This window comes from Ruditapes philippinarum, unplaced genomic scaffold, assembly GCF_026571515.1.
Source record: "Ruditapes philippinarum isolate M1 unplaced genomic scaffold, ASM2657151v2 ctg7255_1_1_1_1, whole genome shotgun sequence".
NCBI classification, from domain to species: domain Eukaryota; kingdom Metazoa; phylum Mollusca; class Bivalvia; order Venerida; family Veneridae; genus Ruditapes; species Ruditapes philippinarum.
In genome coordinates, this window is record NW_026867224.1 from 17,474 (window position 1) to 42,214 (window position 24,741).

At 33.2% G+C, this 24,741-nt stretch overlaps 1 protein-coding gene across 1 annotated transcript in view; it reads left to right on the top strand.

Moving 5' to 3' along the window:
• The first annotated feature begins 2,385 nt into the window (after positions 1-2,385).
• The window catches only part of LOC132735339 (uncharacterized), a 28,137-nt gene continuing 5,781 nt past the window's right edge, over positions 2,386-24,741 (top strand). Inside the window, exons 1-3 of the mRNA XM_060722280.1 lie at positions 2,386-2,513; positions 17,786-18,360; positions 20,712-20,870. Of these exons, the coding sequence (XP_060578263.1) occupies positions 17,794-18,360; positions 20,712-20,870 (726 nt within the window). The 5' untranslated portion in view covers positions 2,386-2,513; positions 17,786-17,793. The remainder of the gene's footprint in view (positions 2,514-17,785; positions 18,361-20,711; positions 20,871-24,741) is intronic.

Consider the following 24,741-nt stretch of genomic DNA (forward strand, 5'->3'; position numbering starts at 1 on the left):
TATCAGAATAATAATAAGAATATGAGAATGACAATAAAGATATTGGAATGACAATGAACTTGATAAACAAATTTATCCTGTCACTTGTATCAATTTCGGCCCGATAACAAGGTGCCGTATATTTTTACTGATCTACGGCACTTGATCACGTGGTATGCATGAATGGGCACCTCTTTGTCGAACTACTTTTCAAGAAAAAATATAATTATTGTTATAATGTTGGACTTTATGTTTGGTGGTTAAATTTCAAATTTTTCATGAAAATAAGCTTTTTGTTTGGTGGTTAAATTTCAAAATTTTCATGAAAATAAGCATAAATCTGAAGGCATGCTGCTTTAAAATAGCGTACTTGATTTGATTGTTTTGCACGTGCTGTTTGGCGCTACATTGTGACGTCACGTAAACAATACTTTAAACGTCTGTACAGCGTTAACGACTGAATAAAAGATATTGGTGTTCGAATTCATTTTCTTAGTTAGACCATTTTCTTCCATTCTAGATAGTTTTCACAACAAAATTCGACAAAAAATTGTTTATATTTCTCACATTTTTCAAACAAAATGGCGCCCTCAATGTGAAAATACACAGGGAGATAATAAGAATGGCGAGTGCATTATTGTAGAATAATGCACGCTTCGGGCCTTCTTTGTTTATATAGAAACATTTTCGATAGTGTGATTAAAGGTAGTTTGTCTAATAAAATTCTTTAAAAAAAAAAACGGTGACAGGATAAATAGAATAATAGATTGGTGCCGTGGATGGAGAAAGTTTATCTGGCTCTGCTCCGGAATTTATTGGATTCGCCTTCGGCTCACCCAATAAATTCCTCCGCCTCGCCAGATAAACTTTCTCCATCCACGGCACCAACCTATTATTCTCTATATCTTTATTATCATTCTGAAATCTTCATTGTCATTCTGGTATGTTTATAATCATTCTTTTATCATCATTTTCATTCTGAGATTTTCATTGTTATCTTGACTTCATCCAAAAATATTTGCAAAAAAAGTAAACATAAATATATTCATAACTGTTTAAACCAGGAGACCTATTTTGACCAGTTCCGAACACGTACATGTATTTTTGATGACGGACTGTACCCAACTGAAAACGTTTCAGCGTTTTCTTATTAGAAATAAAATGTTCTTTAATGTTGAAATATATGAATGAATATATGTAAGAAAGTGTGCCAACATTTCATTTGAGGTATATGTATAAAATTATAATCATTTATTTAAAATGCGTTTACTGTAGGCCACTATATATATATAATATAGTAGGAAAGTCGTTACTTAAAATATCCTACCATGTTATTATTTTATAAAAAGTACTGTACGTGTAGTGTAATATTAATATACATTTATCTCTGAAAACTGAATAATGAAATAAAATGCAGAATATAGATCAAAACAAAACATGGACATGGATGTCTGTGTCAGTGTTGACAGATATTATTTAAACTAAAGATGAACGTTTGTCAGTATGGACAAAATTAAAAACATAGATTATCTATAAAAAGTATTTACCAGTAATGGGACTAGAATGAGTGTTGTTCAAGCATTATTGCAAAACAAAAACTTATTTTCATCTTGGACATTGTATACGATCCCTGTTTTAAACAGAACTTACCAGAAATAATGACAAAATCAAATGCATGCAATGCAATTGCAGTTCTGCTTCATCTCACGCCAAGCATGGTGGTGCTTTAAAGTTTAAAATACCATATACATGTATACCCAGAATGAATATTAAAATAATAAATCAGACTGAAAGTTTGTAGTGTACTTACTTAGTTTAAGTATTAGCTCGCAAAAATAGTCAAATATTACAAATGGCATTTGTAACGTTATGTGCACCGGAACTTGCTTCGGAACTGGTGAAACTAACCAGATTCAATCAAGCAGTATTCTTACTAGAAAAAGATAATATATTTCCTAATACTTGTTAGGCTTGAAGTCGAATCAAATATCAACTAGCTAGCAGGTACATTTTTTAAACCAACTTTTTGTTAATTTGTAAGCAGACACCAAACGTTGAAAAACTGAACCGGAACCGGTCAAACAAATGTATCACATTTTTATTAGATTTATTTTATAACAAAGTAACAGATATATTGTAATTTTTTTAACAAAAAGAAAATGCTGAGGCCATTATTATACTTAATTTTATTGCATTAAGAACACATTTACGGAAACGCTATATAATTTTATGTAAATCATTATATAATACATTTTACCATTGTGTTTTTTAGTTAATATAGAAAAACAATCAAAACAAAATCTATTATTTTTTTAAAAGTCCAAAGTTTTCATGCTATTTTTGCCTCATTATTTAGAAAATTAGAAATCTATATAGCCATAGAGGGAAAATACATTAACTACTGGTAAGTGAAGGACAATATTTAGTGTTGTGAGGCCTTTGTGAATCGCGCATGCGCTGTAAAATTGAATAAAATATCAATATGGCGGAGGTTAGTCCAGGCTAAGATTTTCTTAAAATTTGAAGAAATTGATGTAAGTATCTTTTAAATCTTGTAGCCGTTATGTTACATATTTTATACTGAAACGAAATGATTACTTCATGAAACAGAAATAACTAATGTGCCAACACAAATTACAAAAAGTTAACAATTAAAAACGAAAGTAGATTTATGAAAAACTGGGGGAATTCCCACATTAGGCTAATAATTATAGATGTTTTCAAATGGAAAGGTAACATCCATTTATTAAGCATTTGTAAATCATGTTTTTTTATCTGAAATCATAATTTTGAGGAATACTTTATTAAACTAATTTTATTAGGATTTGATAATTTACCAAAAGCATAGGAACGCAGATCGCGGCGCATATTTTCGATCACAGGGGGCCCACACAGTGTTTGGATGGTATATACTGCTTGATAGTGACCTTAAAATGAGATTTTAGTCATAACCTTATAATATGTATATAAATATAGACAAGGGGCATTACTCGCTAAATAGAGAATTTTCGATCACCCTCAAATTCATGCGAGATTTTCCACTAATTAAATAAAAAAATTCCAAAAACTATACTGCGTTGCATAGCTTATATAATCCACAATTGATAAACACTAAATCTATTCTGATTCCCTTAGCCCATTTTAAGAAATTTATTCAAAACCGTTCACTTCTGTCACAAAATTGCTTAGTCGTACGAGATGTCGCAACACCAAATTCCACGGGTAAAATATCAATTTTAAAATGGGGAGGTACAAATAAACGCATGCAAACAATAACACAACATAGTTTCTATTACCTACCTGCGCAAATAGTCGTTTAGCGCTCTATATTCGTCTGTTTCGAACGAAATCTTCAAATCAGAGCAGAAATCTGCTTTGACGTAGACATCTTGGGGAAACCCCGGTCACGTGACCAGCCGGTGTATCGAGACCTTTCATTGGTTCGGTAGGAACTTTGTTTATAACTACAACCAATGAAAGGTTTCCATACACCATGACCAGTCCGTAGCAAAACAACAACAACAGGGTAAATGGAACCTGTGTTGAACTTAAACCTATAGTTTACGTGAGGAATCTGTGTGACTGGACCGAAATTGATAATACTCTTTTCTTTTTGGTACTTATTAATCTTTTTGGTGTTTGGTTTATAATTGGGTAGAATAATGCACGGGCACGAGATTTTCATGAGTATTTTCGCGGTTTTAAATCATTCGAGGTTTACTACACAGTTCGCAAGGTTCACCAAATTGTATTGCAATAACTCGATGAGCGAGGAAGAGGATTGACTTCCCAGAGGGGACATCATAAACGAGGAAAATGGAACGCCTTCGACTCCAGTGAGAAACGACATTTCGTCTCAAATAGAACAGGCTTTGGATAAACAGAGAGGCTTAATCTTAGACGAGCTACATGTAGAATTCAGATTTGGGAATTTCGGCGGCAATAAAGCGGCTAACGCAGGTACTTTTGATTTCAAAACAGATTCTTGTAAAAGACAGTTTAATTTCAACTCTGAACGCCTGAACAATTTGAATAGAATAGAGGCTTTGTGTGACTTCAAAAACGTTTCTGCCATCAAAGATATTGCTCATAACGAAGCCTTGGAGATTCGTAAACGAAACAAGCTGTTAAAAATTGCCGACAAACATGGCTGGGATACCGTCAGGGAATATGACGCTGACCCGCTTGCTGATAATGATGACGATGCTTCTAAGCTACGAGGCGCTATTGCAAGGGCAAATAGGTCACGCAGATATAGTCCATATGGAAGTAGTCAGACTTTTCCACCACCACGTGCTCAGTCCCAGCCAAGGCCACTTTTTCAACAACGGGCGCCCTTTCGTGGGTATTCACCAAGATTTGAGAGCTATTTCCAAACAAATATCCCGGGAAACGTGCAAAGAAATCAGGGATTTACAGGTCATTGCTTCTACTGCAATCTGCCCGGACACTTTGCCAGAGACTGCCCGTACACCCAGAGATTCATGGCTAGTAAGCTGCAACCCTCCGCCACAACAGAAAACCAGACGCCAGTATCGGAAAGTAGAGTTAAGTATTTTAATTCATATGTTTCCAAAAAATTCGAGAAAAATGATATAATTTCAGTCAAAGACAGTATCAATAGACACATTGATTTTTGGGTAAAAAATCTCAAAGTTAATACATTTATAGAAGACGTTATAAGAAACGGATTTAAGATTCCGTTTGAGACATTGCCTAGTTCTGTTTATTTAAGAAACAATCTTTCTTCTGTGAAACATCATAAATTCGTTTCGTCAGCTATTTCTGAACTTTTAGAAAAGCAATGCGTTATTGAAGTTAAAAGTAAACCTTTTTGTGTTAATCCGTTGACTGTTTCAGTAAACTCAAATGGTAAAGAGAGGCTTATTTTAGATTTACGTCATATTAATAAGCACGTGTTAAAAAGGAAAGTCAAGTTTGAAGGTCAGAAAGAAGCTTTAGATTTTTGTCAAAAGGGTAATCTAATGTTTAAGTTTGATTTAAAATCTGGCTATCATCACGTATCCATAAATAAAGAATATCAAACTTACTTAGGATTTTCTTGGGTAGAGAACGGTGTTCATAAATATTTTGTTTTTACAGTTCTCCCTTTTGGAATATCTATAGCTCCATGGTTGTTTACTAAACTTTTAAGGCCATTGGTTAAATACTGGAGAGGAATGGGGATTAAGATTATTGTATATCTGGATGACGGTTGGGGTACAGACAGCCCAGAATTATGCTATAAAGTAAGTTCACAGGTTAGGGAGGATTTAATTAGAGCAGGTTTAATAGCTAATGAAGAAAAAAGTCAATGGGAACCTTGTTCCGTCCTAGAATGGTTGGGAAGTTTGTGGGATTTATCTAAAGGTCTTGTAGAAATTCCAATTAGAAAAATTGAAAAGCTTAAGCACATGATTTTAAGTTGTATGCAGAATCAAGGGAAATGTACAGCACGTTCATTGGCAAAAATAGTAGGAACAATAATATCAATGTCATTTTGTTTTGGGAATGTATGTCACATTATGACACGAAATCTTCATGTTCCCATAAGTAACAGCGTTTCTTGGGATGCAATTGTTTCGCTAGATTCCCCGTCCTTGGCAGAGTTACATTTTTGGTCTAAGAATTTAGAGTTACTTCCCTTTAGGTCGTTAGTGTCTCTCGGTAGAATGCCAGAGAGAATTTTGTTCGTCGACGCCAGCAATCAGGCGGCGGCGGGAGTTTTATTAAGCTCAATTAAAAAAGTTTCTAGAGTCTCATTTACTGAAATAGAGGTTAAACAGAGTTCAACATTTAGAGAGTTACGTTCCTTAGAGTTCGCATTACAGTCCTTTGAGAAACATTTGAGTGGTAAATTTGTTAAGGTTTATACTGATAATCAGAATATAGTTAGAATTTGCAGTCGTGGAAGCACAAAAGTTATTTTGCAGGCTATTGCAAAAAGAATATTTGACTTCTGTGTACAACACAAAATACTCTTGGAATCATCTTGGGTTCCAAGAGATATGAATGTACAGTACAGATATCGAGGAATATGCAAATTCCTCCGAGGATCGAGGAAAACACTCGCAACTCCGCGAGAGTATTTGTCCATAAAAACGAGTGACTCCGCGTGAGAAACGTGTGATGAAAGTGACTCCGATACGAAAATAAAAGCGCGTGACTCCGAGAGAGAATTACCGCGTAACTCCGTGTCGGTGTCTAGCTGGTGTAAATAAATGCAAGTGCAATCTCATTTTATATTTAATTTAATTCTTTAGATTACCATTCGAAAATAAAGATGATTTTTACGGTTGTTGTTTTCAATTTACCCTGAAACAGTGGAAAGGTACATTTGATTAGAAAAAATCACTACCGTAAGCGTCATCAGTTCTCAAGTTTATTTTTATCCCGATTAATTAGGTCGGTAGCAATAACCACAGGAACCCGAAATTCTATCAAAAACATAAAGCGATTTAAAAAATCCATATAATAACGGCCCAACATTTTTTTATACTTCTTTAAGAAATGAATTAATTATATAAACTTCTTAATCTTAAATGTTTCTAAATGCATCAAATACCGATAATGTGCCGTTCTAATTTATTTCAGGTGCAAAAATATTGTGTTGTGTTTTTTTTTTTTCAATGTGGAAAATGAGTTTCGATCTTCATAATATTTTAATCATTGATAACATGTGCACATCAAAAAAATTGACTTTCCCAACTTTTATATTGGTTTGTATAGTTTTAAAAATTGTCATGATGTGCATGTACGTTTCTTCATAATCCATTGTTTACATGTATTTTAGTTACGTGTCAACCTGTCACATCCGCCGTTTTAATTAGAAGACACTTGATTTATATATAATTTTTGAGAATTACCATTAACTTAATCGTTTCTAAATAAAGCTGCATAAAAATTAGTAATATATTGTTGTAATTTTATTCCAAGAATATCTCCGAAAATCTGTCGGTATCATTCTGTTATCAAAGTCATATGTAGATGTATGTTGATATTGATATCAAAAGTCATGATCATTATTAAATTAAGATTTTTGTTTTTTATTTCAGGCATTATGGAGGAATTCAAGAGTTATAGAGGTGTTAACAAGTTGACAGAGGCCGTTCAACTTACCTAGCGCACTGCTCCCGTAATTCATTCACATGTAATCAGCATTACAAAAATTGACAAAAAATAAAAACAGCAAAGAATAAAATGATCATTTTATTTGTCTTTTTGTTTTATTTGTTTATGGTTTTTACATCATCTATATCATGTCATTTTATAAAAATAAAAAACAGTTTTGACAAAGATTTAACTACTTCCGATTTCACGTACATGTACTGTTCATAGACAATAAAACAATATTTTTATAATAGCATATGAACATATTTGATCGTCACAGCAAGCGGGCATGCATTGTACATGTACGTATGTGGATTGAAAAAGACCGCCATGCCTTTAAAAAATCACTGCCAATCTCAATGTTCTTGTTTTATAATTCATGGTTTTATTTTTGAGACGACGCAGCGCCTGTTGTTTCCCCCCTGCAAACATCGGTAGAATTTCATAAATGAATTCCTTAATGTTGTCCTTTCTTGTGCTGCCAACATCGGTAGAATTGCCTAGCAGATCGAACTTCTTAACTCTGTTCTATATTGTTCTGAAAGCAATAGTAAAATAAATTTAAACATTAATGTTAAAAGCAGGTATGTACATGCCGACATAGGGTGTCGCTGTTTTGGCTAGTGCATTGTATGGAATGATGTATTATATCTCGTATTTCACGGATTTTTTATCAACCAACAATTAAAAGGAGACGTACATGTACTTCACATGGAAATCAGTTTGGTATGATTTATGTAACTGGTACACATTTATCTAAAAGCCAGACATTTACCTTTTTCAGAAGTTTACTTTCCAAGGCAGATGCATTTCACTGAAGAATACTTTGTAAACTGTCTTAAAGAAAATGTTGTTTTTTTATTCAGTTCTGGTACAAAGTATAATTTCCCTTACGATAGTATGTCAATGGAATGAATCGACCTAAGCACGTGGTTGTTTTGCCATGTATTTCCTTTTTTTTTCTTCTTCTTTTTTTGCTTACACAATAATTATAAATTTGTATAAACAAAGCAAAAAAGAATCTATATTTTCTTATTTTAGAATACTAAATTAAATAGGTTTTTGACACTGAGCGTTGCGGGAAATCATCGGTTATTCTTTCCTTTTGATTAATGAATCAAGTTGTCTACTTTCGTTTTCACTTGTGATACTTTACATCAACGAAGAATTTTCGACAACATTGTTATTTTGAATGAATAATACATGCTTTGAAATTACTCGATACTCGCAGAAATTTGCATATTCCTCGATATCTGTACTGTAGAAGCTGACGCTTACAGTAAGATTTTGGACTTTGATGATTGGGCAGTTTCACCCTTAGTGTTTCAATATTTTAATAATGTGTGGGGTCCGTTTCATATTGACAGATTTGCTGACAATAGAAACAAACATGTTGAAATATTTAATTCTCAGTTTTGGTGCCCTGGGACATCAGGAGTAGATGCATTTGCGTTTGATTGGTCAGGAAAGAATAATTAGTTAGTACCTCCTGTCCACTTAGTAAACAAGGTCATTCAACATATGATAAAATGTGGGGCAGAGGGAACTTTAGTAGTACCTAAATGGAAGATTCGAGCTTTAGTAAACCCACTTCTATTGAACATTATCTGAGTTTTCTTATTTCTTGGTTTGTATTATATGGTTTAGGAAAGAAATAATTTATTTTCGGACGAACGAAGTGAGGGAGAAAATAACCGTTAATAGTTAAATAGTGTTTATATGTTTACTTAATTTGTTTTAGCTCGGATATTTACGTGACAAATGATATTATCGGCAAATTGCTGTTGTCTAAAGTGGGTGGGGTAAAAATGTTGTTTCCTTCCTTGTGTTTTTTTTTATATTATATGTTATTTTGGTTTTGGAGTGATATATGTGGATATATTACCTGTTAAGATTTTATATCACCCGAGCCGTTAGGCGAGGGTGATATTTTATCTTGACATGTAATATATCCACATATATCACTCCAAAACCAAAATAATAATTTTATTACCCTTCCCCTGCCGAGTTTAGACGATTTTTTAAAAAATCATTGCTGTTTCAAATGAAACGTCGAAATAAGATTCCCTTTAGGATACCTCTTCGTCACAACATGACGTCACATAAATACATGACGTATTTTTCCCGTACCTTACGAAAGTAAACAATAGAAAAGGAGTAGTCTGTTGAACGCACTTTTTTGTAATTAATGTCAAGCTTTCACAAGGTCATTTTTGTTTTCGATACTGATGGTTATATGTATCATTACTCAACTTTGGTAAATATTTATCATTTGACAGTTAAAAGGTGCTTTTAAATCGGAATTTACACCGCGTAAAATCGAACCGTACGCGCATCACCTCAGCGCATATTGTTTACAACGTTGGGTACCAAACGGGGAAATTTAGTGTCTATATTACCCGTCTAGCTCGGTTATATCAATTTCTTTCGGGTGATCAATATCCAATCAAAAAGGCAGAAACAATCTGGAAGGGTAATAAATAGGTATGGATTTTTTTTAGATCGGACTTTTGAGCGATTATTGATAGAATTTCAAGCTCCTGTGATTTACCAAAAGCATAGGAACGCAGATTGCGGCGCATATTTTCGATCGTGTAACGGTTTTTAAAAACGTTTCCGCTACATCTAAATATCTCTTAAGTATTATCCGAGCATATGGCCTCAAACAATATATTATCACTTGGACCCAATCTGTTACTTTCAGGCTTCGCGAAAGTTGCCGGACCGTCGGACATGTCCGGCAAATATCAGGCCGGTCCGATATTTTTTTTGGAGTTCCGGACCTTATGTCCGGTACAAATACCAGGATATATCCAAGACCGATCAAGACCGAGTTTTCTCCCTTGAATAAAAAAATGTAAAACGAGTTTTGATTCGCCGTTTCATTATAAGTGTCCGATACATACGACTGTCAATAACCAAAATGTCGGTGTTACTATCCCCGTACTGCCTCTTTCCGATCAGCTAACAGATTTTTTTTACAATAACTGACAGTGAAATTATATTTAAAAAAAATCTCTTTCAATTCTGCGAATATTATCATTTTAGCTAATAAATGCACCAACTTTTTAAAAAATTACCTGAATTATTATTATGAATCGAGGACAAATCATTACTGACCCATTTTCCTGTTCTTCAAAATTTCACAACCACTTTTCAATCAGTTAACAAAATATAAACTGTACCACATAAAAATTGTCAAACAATGTTAAAATATAATCAGTTATGTATTATGGAGAAATTTTGACAAACTCAACTTCAGATAAATGGTAATAAACAATTGTAACCTAATTATAATGCCATTTTTCAATCTAGATATCTATTTGCAGTGGTAAAGCTGTCGTAATTGGGGTATGGATGTACATTTCAATTTGCATAACAGAGAAAGCATGTTCTTGAGAAATTTTTAGGATCTTAGGGTCTAATATATGACCCCATTCTAGTGAAAGCTTACTGAAAAGTTATCAGAGAGAATGTTTTTCCTTGGTTAAGTGACTATTACTTTACTGACGTATTACCTTTAAATTAAGAATTGTATGGTAAAATATGTACATATTAAAATAATAGCTTTCAAAGTGCAGTAAACATTATGACTTCATGATATTGAAACAGTTGTCCAACTTAATATCCATTTATGCAGAATGACAAAAAACTGAGTCTGTAAGTCAATTATTTTTAGAAAATTATTGCGATTTGTAACTGGGTAAAAAAAGGATTAGTGAAAAACACACATTTTACTTATTTTGAACTAAAATGCTAGCATTTTCTTTTTTATCGCCATAATTGACATTGCTGCTAATAAATGTAGTCAAGGTGAATACAAGATGTGCTTACAGTTTGGTTACATGACAAATAAGGTCAAAAATAAGAAAAATTCTAGGGATGATTGAAAAGTGGTTGTGATTGAAAACTGGCAGTATGTCAGGGCCAAAACACCTTTTTTGGGGAAGGGGCCTTAGCCTTTTACTTGGGGAAAATAAGCGCGATTTTTGCATATTTGGGGAAAAATTGGGCTGTTTCATAATCGTCAAGAAAGGGATATATAACATTAATATGGAAAAATAATTAAACAACATAGACTCTCTAATAACTAAAAAGACCAATTTTATTCATTGATTCTTGATTTATAATAACATTTCCCTATTCTTTCTTGATTTAAACTCATCCACCAGAGCGTTCTCTGATCTCTCGGACTCCGTTTTATCAACAATGACAACATCATCAACAGCACAGACACTTGGGGTTATTATAGATGTTGAAATATGAATTTTTTTCAAAACGGCTTATATTAAGTTTTTTTGATATATATGATCAGTACATGTGCTTGGATTGACAAATATGCATTTTATTTGGATTTTAAAGGCGTTTTGAGCTCCAAACCCCAAGTGTCAGTGATCAACAGTGGTTGAAGAAGTACACTTCTCTATCTCAATGACTTTAGATCGGTATCCGAAGGTGTATCTGATACTTTACTTGATTCACTTACGTTTTTCTTTTGAAAACAAGCCGTGATATTTTTGGTATTTTTGGAGTCGGACAATTTAATTTTTTTGTGTAATGTGTCAAGTTATGCGACATTTTGAACTTTGCCGTAAAGCGCCGGTATACAAAAACATATATGTTGTAAAAATTTAGTTACAGTTCTACTAATGAAAACGATTTAAGTACTCGAAATTATTAGTTAAACTTCGTACAATAACTTCGTACAATAACTTACCTTTGTAGCGGTAAAATAACCGTAAATATCTTTTTACATCTAAAGATAGATTTTCGGTTTTTTACTAGAGTTAAGGTCATCTATTTTTAGCTTTTGAAAAAGTACAGCATCATGTTTCGCGAGACAATGAAATGTTAACAACTATTATGCATACCTCTCTAGGGTATAATACAGTATATTGCGTCATGCTTAGCGAGTCAATGAAATTCTATACGATCAATGTGCACACCCCTCTAAGCGGATAATATGAAATTAGGCAAAGCCTATGAACGAGGAAGTCGTTAAAAAATCCTTTCATTCTTTCGTTTTAAAGGTGTCATTCGATATTACATACACCGCTTCCGTTTTCACTCGGAACACTCGACTATTATTACTAATCCGAAAAGTTGAGATTTGTTCCGTTATCGGAATACCCCGCCTATTATCATTGAGTTACATTGTAAATGGCGGCGCCCGACTAGAACTGACACTGAAAATTTCTTTGATAGGTATAGAATTCTATATATTTTTTAATTGTTTTTTATTTGATTTTCTTTTAAATATACACGTGTAGTCTATAGCCGGGCAAGCCAAAGCCAGGACCCGCTTCGCGGGCCCGGTCTTTGACTTCCCCGTATTAATAGGTCACGGTTTGTTTTTACATACAGGGATTTCATGTTTTCAACGCTGTTTGGATGAAAGATCGAAGAAATCTTAAATATTTTCCTTTTTTATACGCCCGTTTGAAAAACGGGACGTATTATGGGAACGCCCCTGGCGGGCGGGCGGTCGGGCGGGCGGCGTCCAATTTTGTCCGGAGCATAACTCCTACATGTATGGAGGGATTTTAATGAAACTTCATATAAATGTTCACCACTATGAGGAGCAGTGTCGCGCACATGAACCAGGTCTCTAGGTCAAAGGTCAAGGTCACACTTAGAGCTCATTGAAAAATGCTTGTCCGGAGCAAAACTTCCACATGTATAGAGGGATTTCAATATTACTTGGCACAAATGTTCACCATTGTGAGGCGGAGTGTCGCGTGCAAGATTCAGGTCCTTGCGGCCAAGGTCAAGGTCACACTTAGAGGTCAAAGTTCAGATAAAAATATGAAGATGTGTATATGGACCATTTAGTCATCATTTATTGAGGGATTGTAACACAAATGGTCATTATCAAGACTATGGCTGTGATACATATAATTTAGGTCAATATATACAAGGTCAAGGTCACTAAAGATGATGAAATATCCAGATTTTGTAAATAGAATTTAATCAAAGGGAGACAACAAAGTTATTACTTTGTTCATAAATGACTTACACAATTACTCCCCTTGATCTATTTTCTAAAAATAGAATTTAATCAAAGGGCATGAAATAATCCTCTTTCTTGGACTTGAGTATGTTGTAAAGAATGTAACATTTATTTACACATGTTTCATTCATTGGTCAAGATACTTAACTGTGATAACTATGGTGTTCTGTAGACTTGGTATTTGTTCATAAAGATCATACAGTAATTACCTTATCAAATGTAAATACTTTCTCATAGAAATTTAATTATATTTTAATTTTCAAGTAAATATCAGTTCAGCTCATTCAAAGATTAAGAATTGTAATGAAATGTATTTCCCTAGAATAAAATCTTAAATCAGAATTTTTTAGTTATTAAATTACATGTACTTTTTATACGCCCGTTTAAAAAAAGATAAAAATATGAAGATGTGTATAGGGACGATTTAATCATCATTTATTGAGGGATTGTAACACAAATGGTCATTATAATGACTACGGCTGTGACACATGTACTTTAGGTCAATAAATGCAAGGTCAAGGTCACTAAAGATGGTGAAATATCCAGATTTTGTCTGGAGCATATCTCCTACATGTATGGAAGGATTTTTATAATACTGGAAATGCTCACCACCATGATATGTATTGCTCCATGCATGATCCAGGTCTCCAGGTCAAAGGTCAAGGTCACACTTAGAGCTCATTGAAAAATGGTTGTCCGGAGCAAAACTTCTACATTCATAGGGGGTTTTCAATATAACTTGGCACAAATGTTTTTCATTGTGAGGCTGAGTGTCGCATGCAAAATTCAGATCCCTGCGACCAAAGTCAAGGTTACACATAGAGGTCAAAGTTCAGATAAAAATTTGAAGATGGTTATAGGGACCATTTAGTCATCATTTATTGATGGATTGTAGCACAAATGGTAACTATCATGACTACAGGTGTTACACATTTAATTTAGGTTAATATTTGCAAGGTCGAGGTCACTGGAGATGATTAAATATCCAGATGTTGTCCGGAGCATATTTTCTACATGCATGGAGGAATTTTAATGTTACTTTTATAGAATTGTTCACCACCATGAGACGTAGTGCCCTGCACATAAATCAAGTCTCTAGGTCAAAGGTGAAGGTCACAGTTAGAGCTCATAGAAAAACACTTGTCTGGAGCAAAACTTCTACATGCATAGAGGGATTTCAATATAATTTGGCACAAATGTTCATCATTGTGAGGCTGAGTGCCGTGCATAAAATTCAGGTCCCTGCGACCAAGGTCAAGGTCACACATTCTGTGCATATCTTCCCTATTGATTTGTTTTAAGGTTCATTTAACAACACAGTGCCAAAAATAAAAACTTGCTTGCTAGATAACACTTATCCATAATGCCCCCATCTCCATCTAAAGCTTTTTCGTAAACGGGCGTATTTTGTGACTATGGCACCCTTGTTTTCTGTTAATTCAGTTCTTAATTCTGCAGGGGATTTTCAAGCGATTGGGGAAATTTTTGGACCAAATTGGGGAAAAAAAGAGGCTAGTTTGGTTGGGGAAGTAGCCGATATTCGGCGTCTTTAAAGAAGGGTTTTTTGGCCCTGTATGTGGATACATTATTACGCTGGCGCTACGCCCGGCAAAAATCGTAAACTATCCAATGAAGAAAAAAAGCGAAACAAAAGGAATACGAGTCCAGGCGCCCGCCGAGAAAATTTGTGGGTAAATGGAAAAATGGCCGCTTTGATCATGAATGTTTTGATTTCCAAACAGAGTCCATCCACAGGTGCTTGAAACAAACTTTTTAAAGTTTTATATGGGCTATATAGTATATATCTTTATATACATATATAGACTGGTTATGTAAAATATTTGAATATATGTGACTAGCGCCTGTGAGTCCATGCATCAATCTGGATAAACTAATGTTTTATTTAAGGGAATAAAATTGTGTTGCAAATCTTTAAAAGTTGTTATGTTTTTAAAAAAAAACACCAAGGTATTACCATATACATATATTTGGGGGAAAAAATTTGGTCAGACAAAAGTTCTTTGGGTCAGACAAGAATTGAAAGTTTGTCTGACCGAATGTCAGGCAAATTTTTCAGCAGTTTCGCGAAGCCTGTACTTTTAAAACTGGTGAAATTTTACGGTATTTATATATAAAAAGACAAGGAGTGACATCCGCCATTTGCCGCAACGTTCGGCATGAGTTTTCCCCCTTTGGCTACACTTGATTACTATTTTTTCAGAATTTTGTTCCCGTTATCGTTGTCAACTATCAGGTATCGTAACGGTTTATTGTTACACGTGTTGACATGCACTAGTGTTTGACATGTATAGTCGGCATTATAACGGCGTATTCGTGTTATGATTTGTTTACATGGAGAAAACAGACATTTTAGTAATATGGTCTAATAGATTTTGCCTAACTGAAAAAAAGGAATATTTAAAACATGATCCATAGATAAATATTCAAGGCACTCATCTGGTATTCCTTATTAGGAAATGTGAAAGTTTCCCATGTATTGAGTGACATAAAGAGAGTACTAGAAAAATTAAAACAAAAATCAAGCATATCAAGGGGGATAACTTTCGCCGAACGTTGCGGCAAATGGCGGATGTCACTCCTTTCCTTTTTTCAATATACCGTAAATTTCACTGATTTTTAAATTTGCAGATTATATTAAATTGAGATTAGATAATTAAAGACCACCCGCTCGCATAATATGAAAAGATATTAAAAGGTCGGACAAACAATTTGTAAAGCGGGTACGAATCCGGATTTATGCGCCGCAATATGCGGTCCTGTTCCAGAGTTCCTATGACCAAAAGGTTTTTGGTGAAAACGAAAGTAGAAATTATAAACCAATTATTCCGTTCCTTAATTATTTCAGACATGAATCTAACCAGTTTCTGACCTCAATTTAACCAATATATAACAATAATGTAACTAGGACTCTGACAAAGCAGTTATATTTAGACAAATGCAAAAATGATTAACTATGAAAACTGAACAATTTGTTTCTTTTTTTTATCATATAGCTATAAATAAAAACTAATGATTAGTAACTAGAAAGTTTAAAGCCTTTTCCATTTTACTTTAGTTGTTGTTGTTGCTATTACATAGTTACTGATAATGCTAAATCCCGTCCTTGCCGTTCCAATTAAGCCAGGTTTAATTGGCAAATTATAGTGTTTAGAACCTGATTAATTATTAAAGTTTAACACTGACAAATTTTTCTTGGCATTTTCCCTTTTGAAATCTGAATTGAGGGGTCTTAACATTCACTTAGCACGCATGCGAGATTACAACGGAATTAGGCAGCATTCGTTAGAGACACTGGGAGGTAACTTTGGCATTGATTTCCGTTTTCATTTAAAAAAAAATTGTTTCTGGCTTCCATAACTTTATATGTTGCTTTTATTTTGACGTTTTGCAACAGTAAACAGGTCTATCAGTTCTATAAAAACTGTTCGCTGAAGTCTCTTTAGCTAGAAATATATGTGCATTTGATATCCGATATTTAAAAAATGGAATCGATATCGAATCGGATAACAAAGATCGTTGATACACCGATATCGATTGAATCGATGACACCCCTTGGCCCTATATACATGTATATAATATAAAGAAGGCATACAAGTTGTGGCCTCCCATTACCAGCACAGGTTCGTAAAAAGCATTGACATGTAACGGATTGGAGGAAGTCATTTGAGTGTCGGCACTTCTTTGGTAGGGAATACACATGTGTCAACATCAAAGTTTGGCAGATTCTTTTGAAGAGCAGACTAGTCAATTGTCAGAGGTCATCATGTGTGTAAATTTTGCGTATGTTATTTAAGTTGGATACATTATATCTCATTTATTTATTTATGCTACTTTGTTGGCGAGTGTTTTCGTGTATTTTCGCACAATTGAATATTGACAGTCTGCGATGAATTTTTGTTAAAGTTTAAAATTTTTAAAACGGGCAATTATCTGCCCTTCAGATATTTAAGGAGACAAATGCTGGGTGTGTTATTTTTTTCAGACGTACATATGTATTTTAGTAAATTACCGCGTGTAATAAATTGATCATTGGTCACCCAAGAGAGCGGAATGTCCCTGCAATATTTCACAGTGATCAACAGTGACGATATTTCGCAGCACAAATTGCACCCGATCGGGTGATAATGGAAAGTCAAAACTGTAGCAGGGACGTTGCCGTGACAATCCAATCGTAAAATAATCGCAGTCATTGACCGATTTTAGTTAATTGTTTAAGCTGTACTGTACATTTATGGAAAGTAGATTTATAATTGATATCGAGGTGTGTTTGTTATTTCTTTTATGGTTTGTAAAGTTTCCTTGCTTATAATTCCAAAGAAAAAAGACACAAATGTCTCGAGATGACGTATTACGTACATGTCTTCCAAGTTCTACTCGAGACGTAGAAATGGTTGAATTGATTTTGGCTGCTCAATGAGGAACAATTAATATCTACTTCTGTATAATATGTGATGACCGTTTCTAACAGCGAATCATAGATGATCAATCTGGGGTTAATATGGCCCTCTAGTGATAGTAGCAATGCCTTCATTGTAAGTCAAAGTTCATGGTCCCTTAACTGGGGCCAGCTTTCAGGGCAATATAGTATGATACAAGTGTTTGTGATCAGTCATAGTTAATAATGGTTTTCCAATTGTAGCTAAAAATATTTTTTGTTTGTTTTAGAAATCAAGATGGCACATGAGATACATTTAAAGAACAACAAATACCGACAGTGGGTTAAGGCTGGCCTAGGCTTGGGTTATCTTAAAGAGGGACTTGCGCCATTTTGTGATGACATTGGAAGACAGCAGCACAACGATATTATTAACAAAATACAACAAACAAAGACTCCTCAACCAAACGTACCATGTGGCACCTGTCAGATAACAACTCTCCAGCCAGATCATGTCCGAGTCTCAAAAGGGATATGTCCCCTCAATCAAGATAAATGTAACTGTTGTTTTCCTAATAATAAGAGACCCTGTCCAAACAATGTATGTGGTGCCATCTATGACAGCATTATACAGTATCATGCATCAATACCACCAGTACCTTTTTGGAAAAACAGTGATGTCCAACAGTGGTCAACAGAACCATGGGAGGTTTGCAAATGTTTTATAAATGCTCCTGGGTACAAGGACAAGACATCAGCAGTCGACACTGATTGCACTGGGTTGCTTCATGTTATCATAAATAACAATTACTTTCATAGTCACATTGGATGCAATGTTGCAGGACCAAACAATCTTTTTTCAAAGGTAAATACATTTGTTTACTATAATTATTATGTTTATTTTAAATTTTGTAAAATATTAAAGCAGCACGCCTCCATTTCATGCTTATTTTCATGAAAATTATGATAATGTGTTTGAATGTACAATAATTGTGAAATAACTTAAAAGAAGCAATTTACACATTTTCAATGGCACTTAAAACCCAAGTAAATTACAAAAAAGTGGTCAAAATATGCATAAATAGCCCTTAATGCATTAGTAACGCAGTAGAAATATACAGTAGAACTTCGGTAAGTCGAAGTTGATGGGACTTGCGTAAAAACTTTGACACATCGGGACTTCGACTCATGAATCGCTCTCAATTCCATGACAAAATTTCGACCCGTCACTAGTATATCGAAACCTATTTCATGTTTTTTCCATCATTAATCTGATATTCACATTTTACAATGATAAATATAGCATGTTAAATAACGTTTTTCACGGCTAATTATTTGGACTACCTGTTGACGTATACAATAGAGTTACAAAAGGCGTAACAATACGAAAGGGCGATAACATAACCAACTTATAGTATATATTTCGCTTGTTATTCTCATGCGACACCGGGTCAAGGATGTAATCAAATGAAAGTAGTTCTTACTGTTTACTTTGTTATGTATGCAACATATTACATGTATATAGTTTGTATCTGACCAGTTGGTATTTCCAATATTATCATTGTTCTATTTTTAGAACATAAACTACATGTATGTACTAGAACTTTCTTAATTGTTGTAGATAAACTCATGCATTATATTTAGTTAGAAACTTCCGGACTGTTCTTTATTGTTGAAAGTGCTAGATTATGATTACACTAGAACATAATAGACTATTCTGGAATGTTCCTAGTTTATATATATTACGGCATATTTTTCTTTTCTTTTACCTTTTAAGTCATCAGTGATCTATTAAGTCATCAGTTACCTTTTAAGAAATCAATATATTTGGAGTATTATTCAACTTGGATATTAAGTGAATTATTGGAGCTTGGATTTTAAAATAAATTATTCTCGTGGATTTTATTGTGGGAATTTATTCTAAAGTGTTCTTGGATTTAACTTGGATTTAACTGTGCTATTAAAAAGGATCATTCCAGGATCAGACTAGACATTTGTAATTTTTCATTTTCATTTGGACTTCAGGTATTTGTTAACATAATTTGTTATTTTATTTTTCTTTAATAATTTTTCTGTAATAAATTTGTTATTGTTACAAGTTTGTTGCTGGCTTTTCTTTCTCGTTACGCCTGGCTCGTAACAACTTTCAAATACCACTACGGCAATTAAAATAGTAACGATTAAAGCATTTTATCACACATTTTATCGCAAACAAAGGCTGTTTGAACACACGGCTGTGTAATTAACACCTGTCACACAAGTTGATTGGAAATCGTCTTCGCAGCCTAAGATAAGGTGTGAAAAATGTCTCGAGATCGACGGTGTCAAAATAATCGAACAACTTCGACTTATTTGTGGTAAATTGCACTAGATTTACTTACACGGACCACGAAAAAACCTCGACACATCGAAAAATTCGACACATAAAATCTCGACTCAGAAATCAAAGTTCGACTCTTACAAGTTCTACTGTAGTTGAAAATACTGACAAAGCAGTCATTAATTGCACATACATGTAACATGTAAAATATTACTTGAATCTTAAATCATTTTACTTTTTCAAAAATATTAGTTTCAAGTTTGATTTTATAGAAATATTTTTACTCATCTGGAGGCATGAAGCCCTAAGCTTTACTGTAATATTTAAATGTAGTTTGTTAATTGAATATAAAAGTAAAAGAGAATATTGTTAACTTAGTGTAGTTATTGATTAACTCTTTTTTAATTTTTATAGAAGTTAACTGATTACCGCACTAAGCTGAAATTATGTCCATATAACTATGAGGTTAATACAGTTATTTTGCCAGAAACAATTTGCAACAAATGTAAAATCTTATTCACAATTTTTTTTTTTTGCAATACAATTTTTTGGTTAGCTGTAATTTTTGTGGATGGGAAACAAAAACTTTTTTTTATTTTAAGCCTTGCTGTAAAATGTACAGAAGTATGTTATTTGTGCTTTATAAGTAAATGCAACACATTTAAATACCATTACTTCAGTAAAATAATTATAACATTTATCAAAAGTCATTTCTATTCCCTTTGCTTTTATATAATATGCGGTTTAAACACAATAATAATAATGATTATTATGTTAAGTATTTTAAAGTAACTCCTTCATTACAGTTTTAATTCTCAACTTAAGAATTGTGTTTAGTTTCATTGCTGAACACTGTATTTATGTGAATGTTGTATTATTTGTTTTCTGTATATTAGGTGCGGCAGTACCGAAACGAGATTTTTCATTCTAGCAATATGGAACTAGAGGAGAGCAAAGCTAATTGTTATATCGATGACATGATAGCTGTTCTACAAGATGGTAAAGATCTTTTACATCGACAAGATGCACAACAAGCTGTCAGGAAACTTCAAGATGTAAGTGTACATAAGTTTGAAATCATAATTTAGAATAAGCAAATTTTACAGAGTCACATAGAAAAAAGTGCTTAAAGTGGTTAATTTATACCCCCACCACAAAATGTATAATGGATTCGCTTTGTCGGTCCATCCGTCCGTCTCCATTATCTTGTCCGCTTTATATATACTATACCAATTTTAGGATTTTCTTCAAACTTGGCTCAAATGTTCAGCTCAACAAAGGGTTGTGCAAAACCCATGTTGCCCATGCGTCAGCTCAAGGTCAAGGTCACAATTGAAGGTCAAATCAAACAATCAAATATTACACAGTATGTCGTGTCCACTATAGTCCTACACTAATAGAAAGATTTTCTTCAGTCTTGGCTCAAATGTTTATCTCAACATAGTTATGTGCAAAACCCATCTTACCCTTTTGCCGGCTTTAGGTCAAGGTTACACTTGGAAAGTAAAAATTTACTTAGAAAATATTCTTATATTTTAACATGTATTTGAATATTTCTGAAACTAGAAAAGGTATTTTCTTGGAACTTGAAATGTATATGAAGTGTCACAATTAAGATATGCAGGTCAAGTTTCATAACTCTGTATTCCATTTTGATGTGTCCGCTCTATAAACTCGATACTAATGGAAGGATTTTCTTCAAACTTGACTCAAATGTTCACCCCAACTGGGCAATGTGCAGAACCCATCTTACCCTTATGCCAGCTAAAGGTCAAGGCCACACTTGACGGTCAAAAATTGACTTAGAAAATTTTCTGAAATTTTAACATGTACTTGAATATTTCTAAAACTAGAACAGAATAATCATTTGAAACTTCAAATATGTACGAAGTGTCGCAAGTAAGATAGGCAGGTCAAGTTTCATAACTAAAAAAAGTGGAGGGGGTGGGATAACTTTGTTTTGTATTTTGACAAAGTTAAGTCCATTTTTATGTCTTTAAATTTATAAGTCCCCTACCGGTTTAACCGGAGGGGACTTTAGGTTTACCCTATGTCCGTCTGTCAGTCTGTCTGTCCACAAAACTGGATCCCGCGATAACGCAAAAGTACTGAAAATATTTTTATGAAACTTGATATATAGATAGTTGGCAGTATGGAGATTATGTAGGTTTTTAGCTCGACTATACGAAGTATATGGAGAGCTGTCCCACTCGCCCCGGCGTCGGCGTCCGCGTCCAGATTTTAGATTAAAGTTTTGGTGCAGTAAAATATTTTTCACTATAACTTTGTCATTTCTTAAGGTATCAACTTCAAACTTCAAATATATGTTCCTTATCATCAACCACATCTTATGTGACAAGGTTCATAACTCTAGCACCAATATTTTCAGATTTATCTCCCCTTGAACTTAGAATTTTCCTTAAAAATACTATTTTTTTACTGATACTTCTTTATTTCTTAAGGGATCAACCTCATACTTCAAATATATGTACCTTATCAGCATCCCCATCTTATGTGACAAGGTTCATAACTCTAGCACCAATATTTTCAGATTTATCTCCCTTTGAACTTAGAATTTTCCATAAAAAATATTATTTTTTACTGTAACTTATTTATTTCTGAAGTGATCAACTTCATACTTCAATTATATTTACGTTATCATCATCCACATCTTATGTGACAAGGTTCATAACTCTAGCACCAATATTGCAAGAATTATCTCCCCATAAACTTAGATTTATTTACTAGAAAAATGTATTTTTTATTTTAACTTTTTTATTTTTAAAGGTATCTACCTCAAACTTCTAATACTTATTCCTTATCATCAATTACATTTTATGTGACAATGTTCATAACTCTTGAAGCAATATTTACAGATTTATCTCTCTTTGAACTTAGGATTTTCTTTAAGAAATATAATAACTTCTTTATTTTTTAAGGTATCTACTTCAAACTTCAAATATATATTTCTTATCATTACACAAATGTTGTGTGGCAAGGCCCATAACTCTAGCATGACTATTTCTAGAATTATTCCCCTTGATCTTGGAATTTATGTTAACAAATGTTATTTTTTACTGTAACTTAATACATAATTATACATAATTGATTTTTCTTTCATAATTTTGTCCTCTTTACTGCGTCCAGTATTTCATTAGTCGAGCTTCGCTGTCTCCTGTGACAGCTCTTGTTTCTTTTCTTCCTAAGTTGAAATTCTGGTTGCTGTGGCAACAAATAGACTGAATTTCAAGATTTCTGATTTGAATTTTTATGCTTTTTCACTATAAGTTCTTTATTTCTTAAGGTGTTTACTTCAAACTTTAAATATAAGTTTCTGGTCATCAATCACATCATATGTGACAAGGTTTACATCTCTAGCACAAAAATTATCAGAATTACCTCCCTTGAACTTAGAATTTTTATAAAAAAAAATGTTGTCATTTTTAAATAACTTCTTTATTTCTTAATGTATCTACTTCAAACTTCATATATATGTTTCTTATTATCACTCTACATTTGTGAGAAGGTTAAATACTCTAGCAAGACTATTTGTAGAATAATGCCCCCCTTGAACTTAGATTTTTTTCGAGAAATTGGTATTTTTTACTCCAACTTCTTCATTCCTTATAGGATTTACTTTAAACTCCCACATCATAATAATATGACAAGGTTTATAAATCTAGATCCATATTTTCAGAATTATCTCCTCCTTAAACTTTGAATTTTTCTTATTCATTCTCTAACTTTCTTATTTCTTCATGGACTTTCTTCTTTTTTACTTACTATACATTATAGTTAATGCTATATTTGAAAATTGTTATTTTTAGCTCGACTATTCGAAGAATATGAGAGCTATTGTAGTCGCCCCGGCGTCGGCGTCCGCGTCGGCGTCTGCGTTGGTTAAAGTTTTTTGTAAAGTCAAATATCTCAATTACTACTTGAGATATTCAATTGAAACTTACAATACTTATTTATAGTAACAAGGTACATCAGATTGACAAGTTTGATAACTCTGCCTACAATATTGACAGAATTATGCCCCTTTTTAACTTAGAAATTTTGGTTAAAGTTTTTTGTAAAGTCAAATATCTCAATTATTGCTTGAGATATTCAATTGAAACTTACAATACTTATTTATAGTAACAAGGTACATCAGATTGACAAGTTTGATAACTCTGCCTACAATATTGACAGAATTATGCCCCTTTTTAACTTAGAAATTTTGGTTAAAGTTTTTTGTAAAGTCAAATATCTCAATTTTGCTTGAGATATTCAATTGACACTTACAATACTTATTTATAGTAACAAGGTACATCAGATAGACAAGTTGGATAACTCTGCCTACAATATTGACAGAATTATGCCCCTTTTAACTTAGAAATTTTGGTTAAAGTTTTTTGTAAAGTCAAATATCTCAATTATTGCTTGAGATATTCAATTAAAACTTACAATACTTATTTATTGTAACAAGGTACATCAGATTGACAAGTGGGATAACTCTGCCTACAATATTTACAGAATTATGCCCCTTTTAACTTAGAAATTTTGGTCAAAGTTTTTTGTAAAGTCAAATATCTCAATTATTGCTTGAGATATTCAATTTAAACTTACAATACTTATTTAAAGTAACAAGGTACATCAGATTGACAAGTGGGATAACTCTGCCTACAATATTGACAGAATTATGCTCCTTTGGAACTTTTTTGTTAAAGTTTTTTTGTAAAGTCAAATATCTCAATTATTGCTTGAGATATTCAATTGAAATTTAAAATACTTTTTGTTGTAACAATGTACATCAGTGTGCAAAAATTGCATAACTCTGCCTGCAATATTTGCAGAATTATTTGCCCCTTTGAAACTTAGTAATTTTGGTTAAAGGTTAAAGGTATTCAAAGATATTTACTTGAAACTTTACACATGCACTTA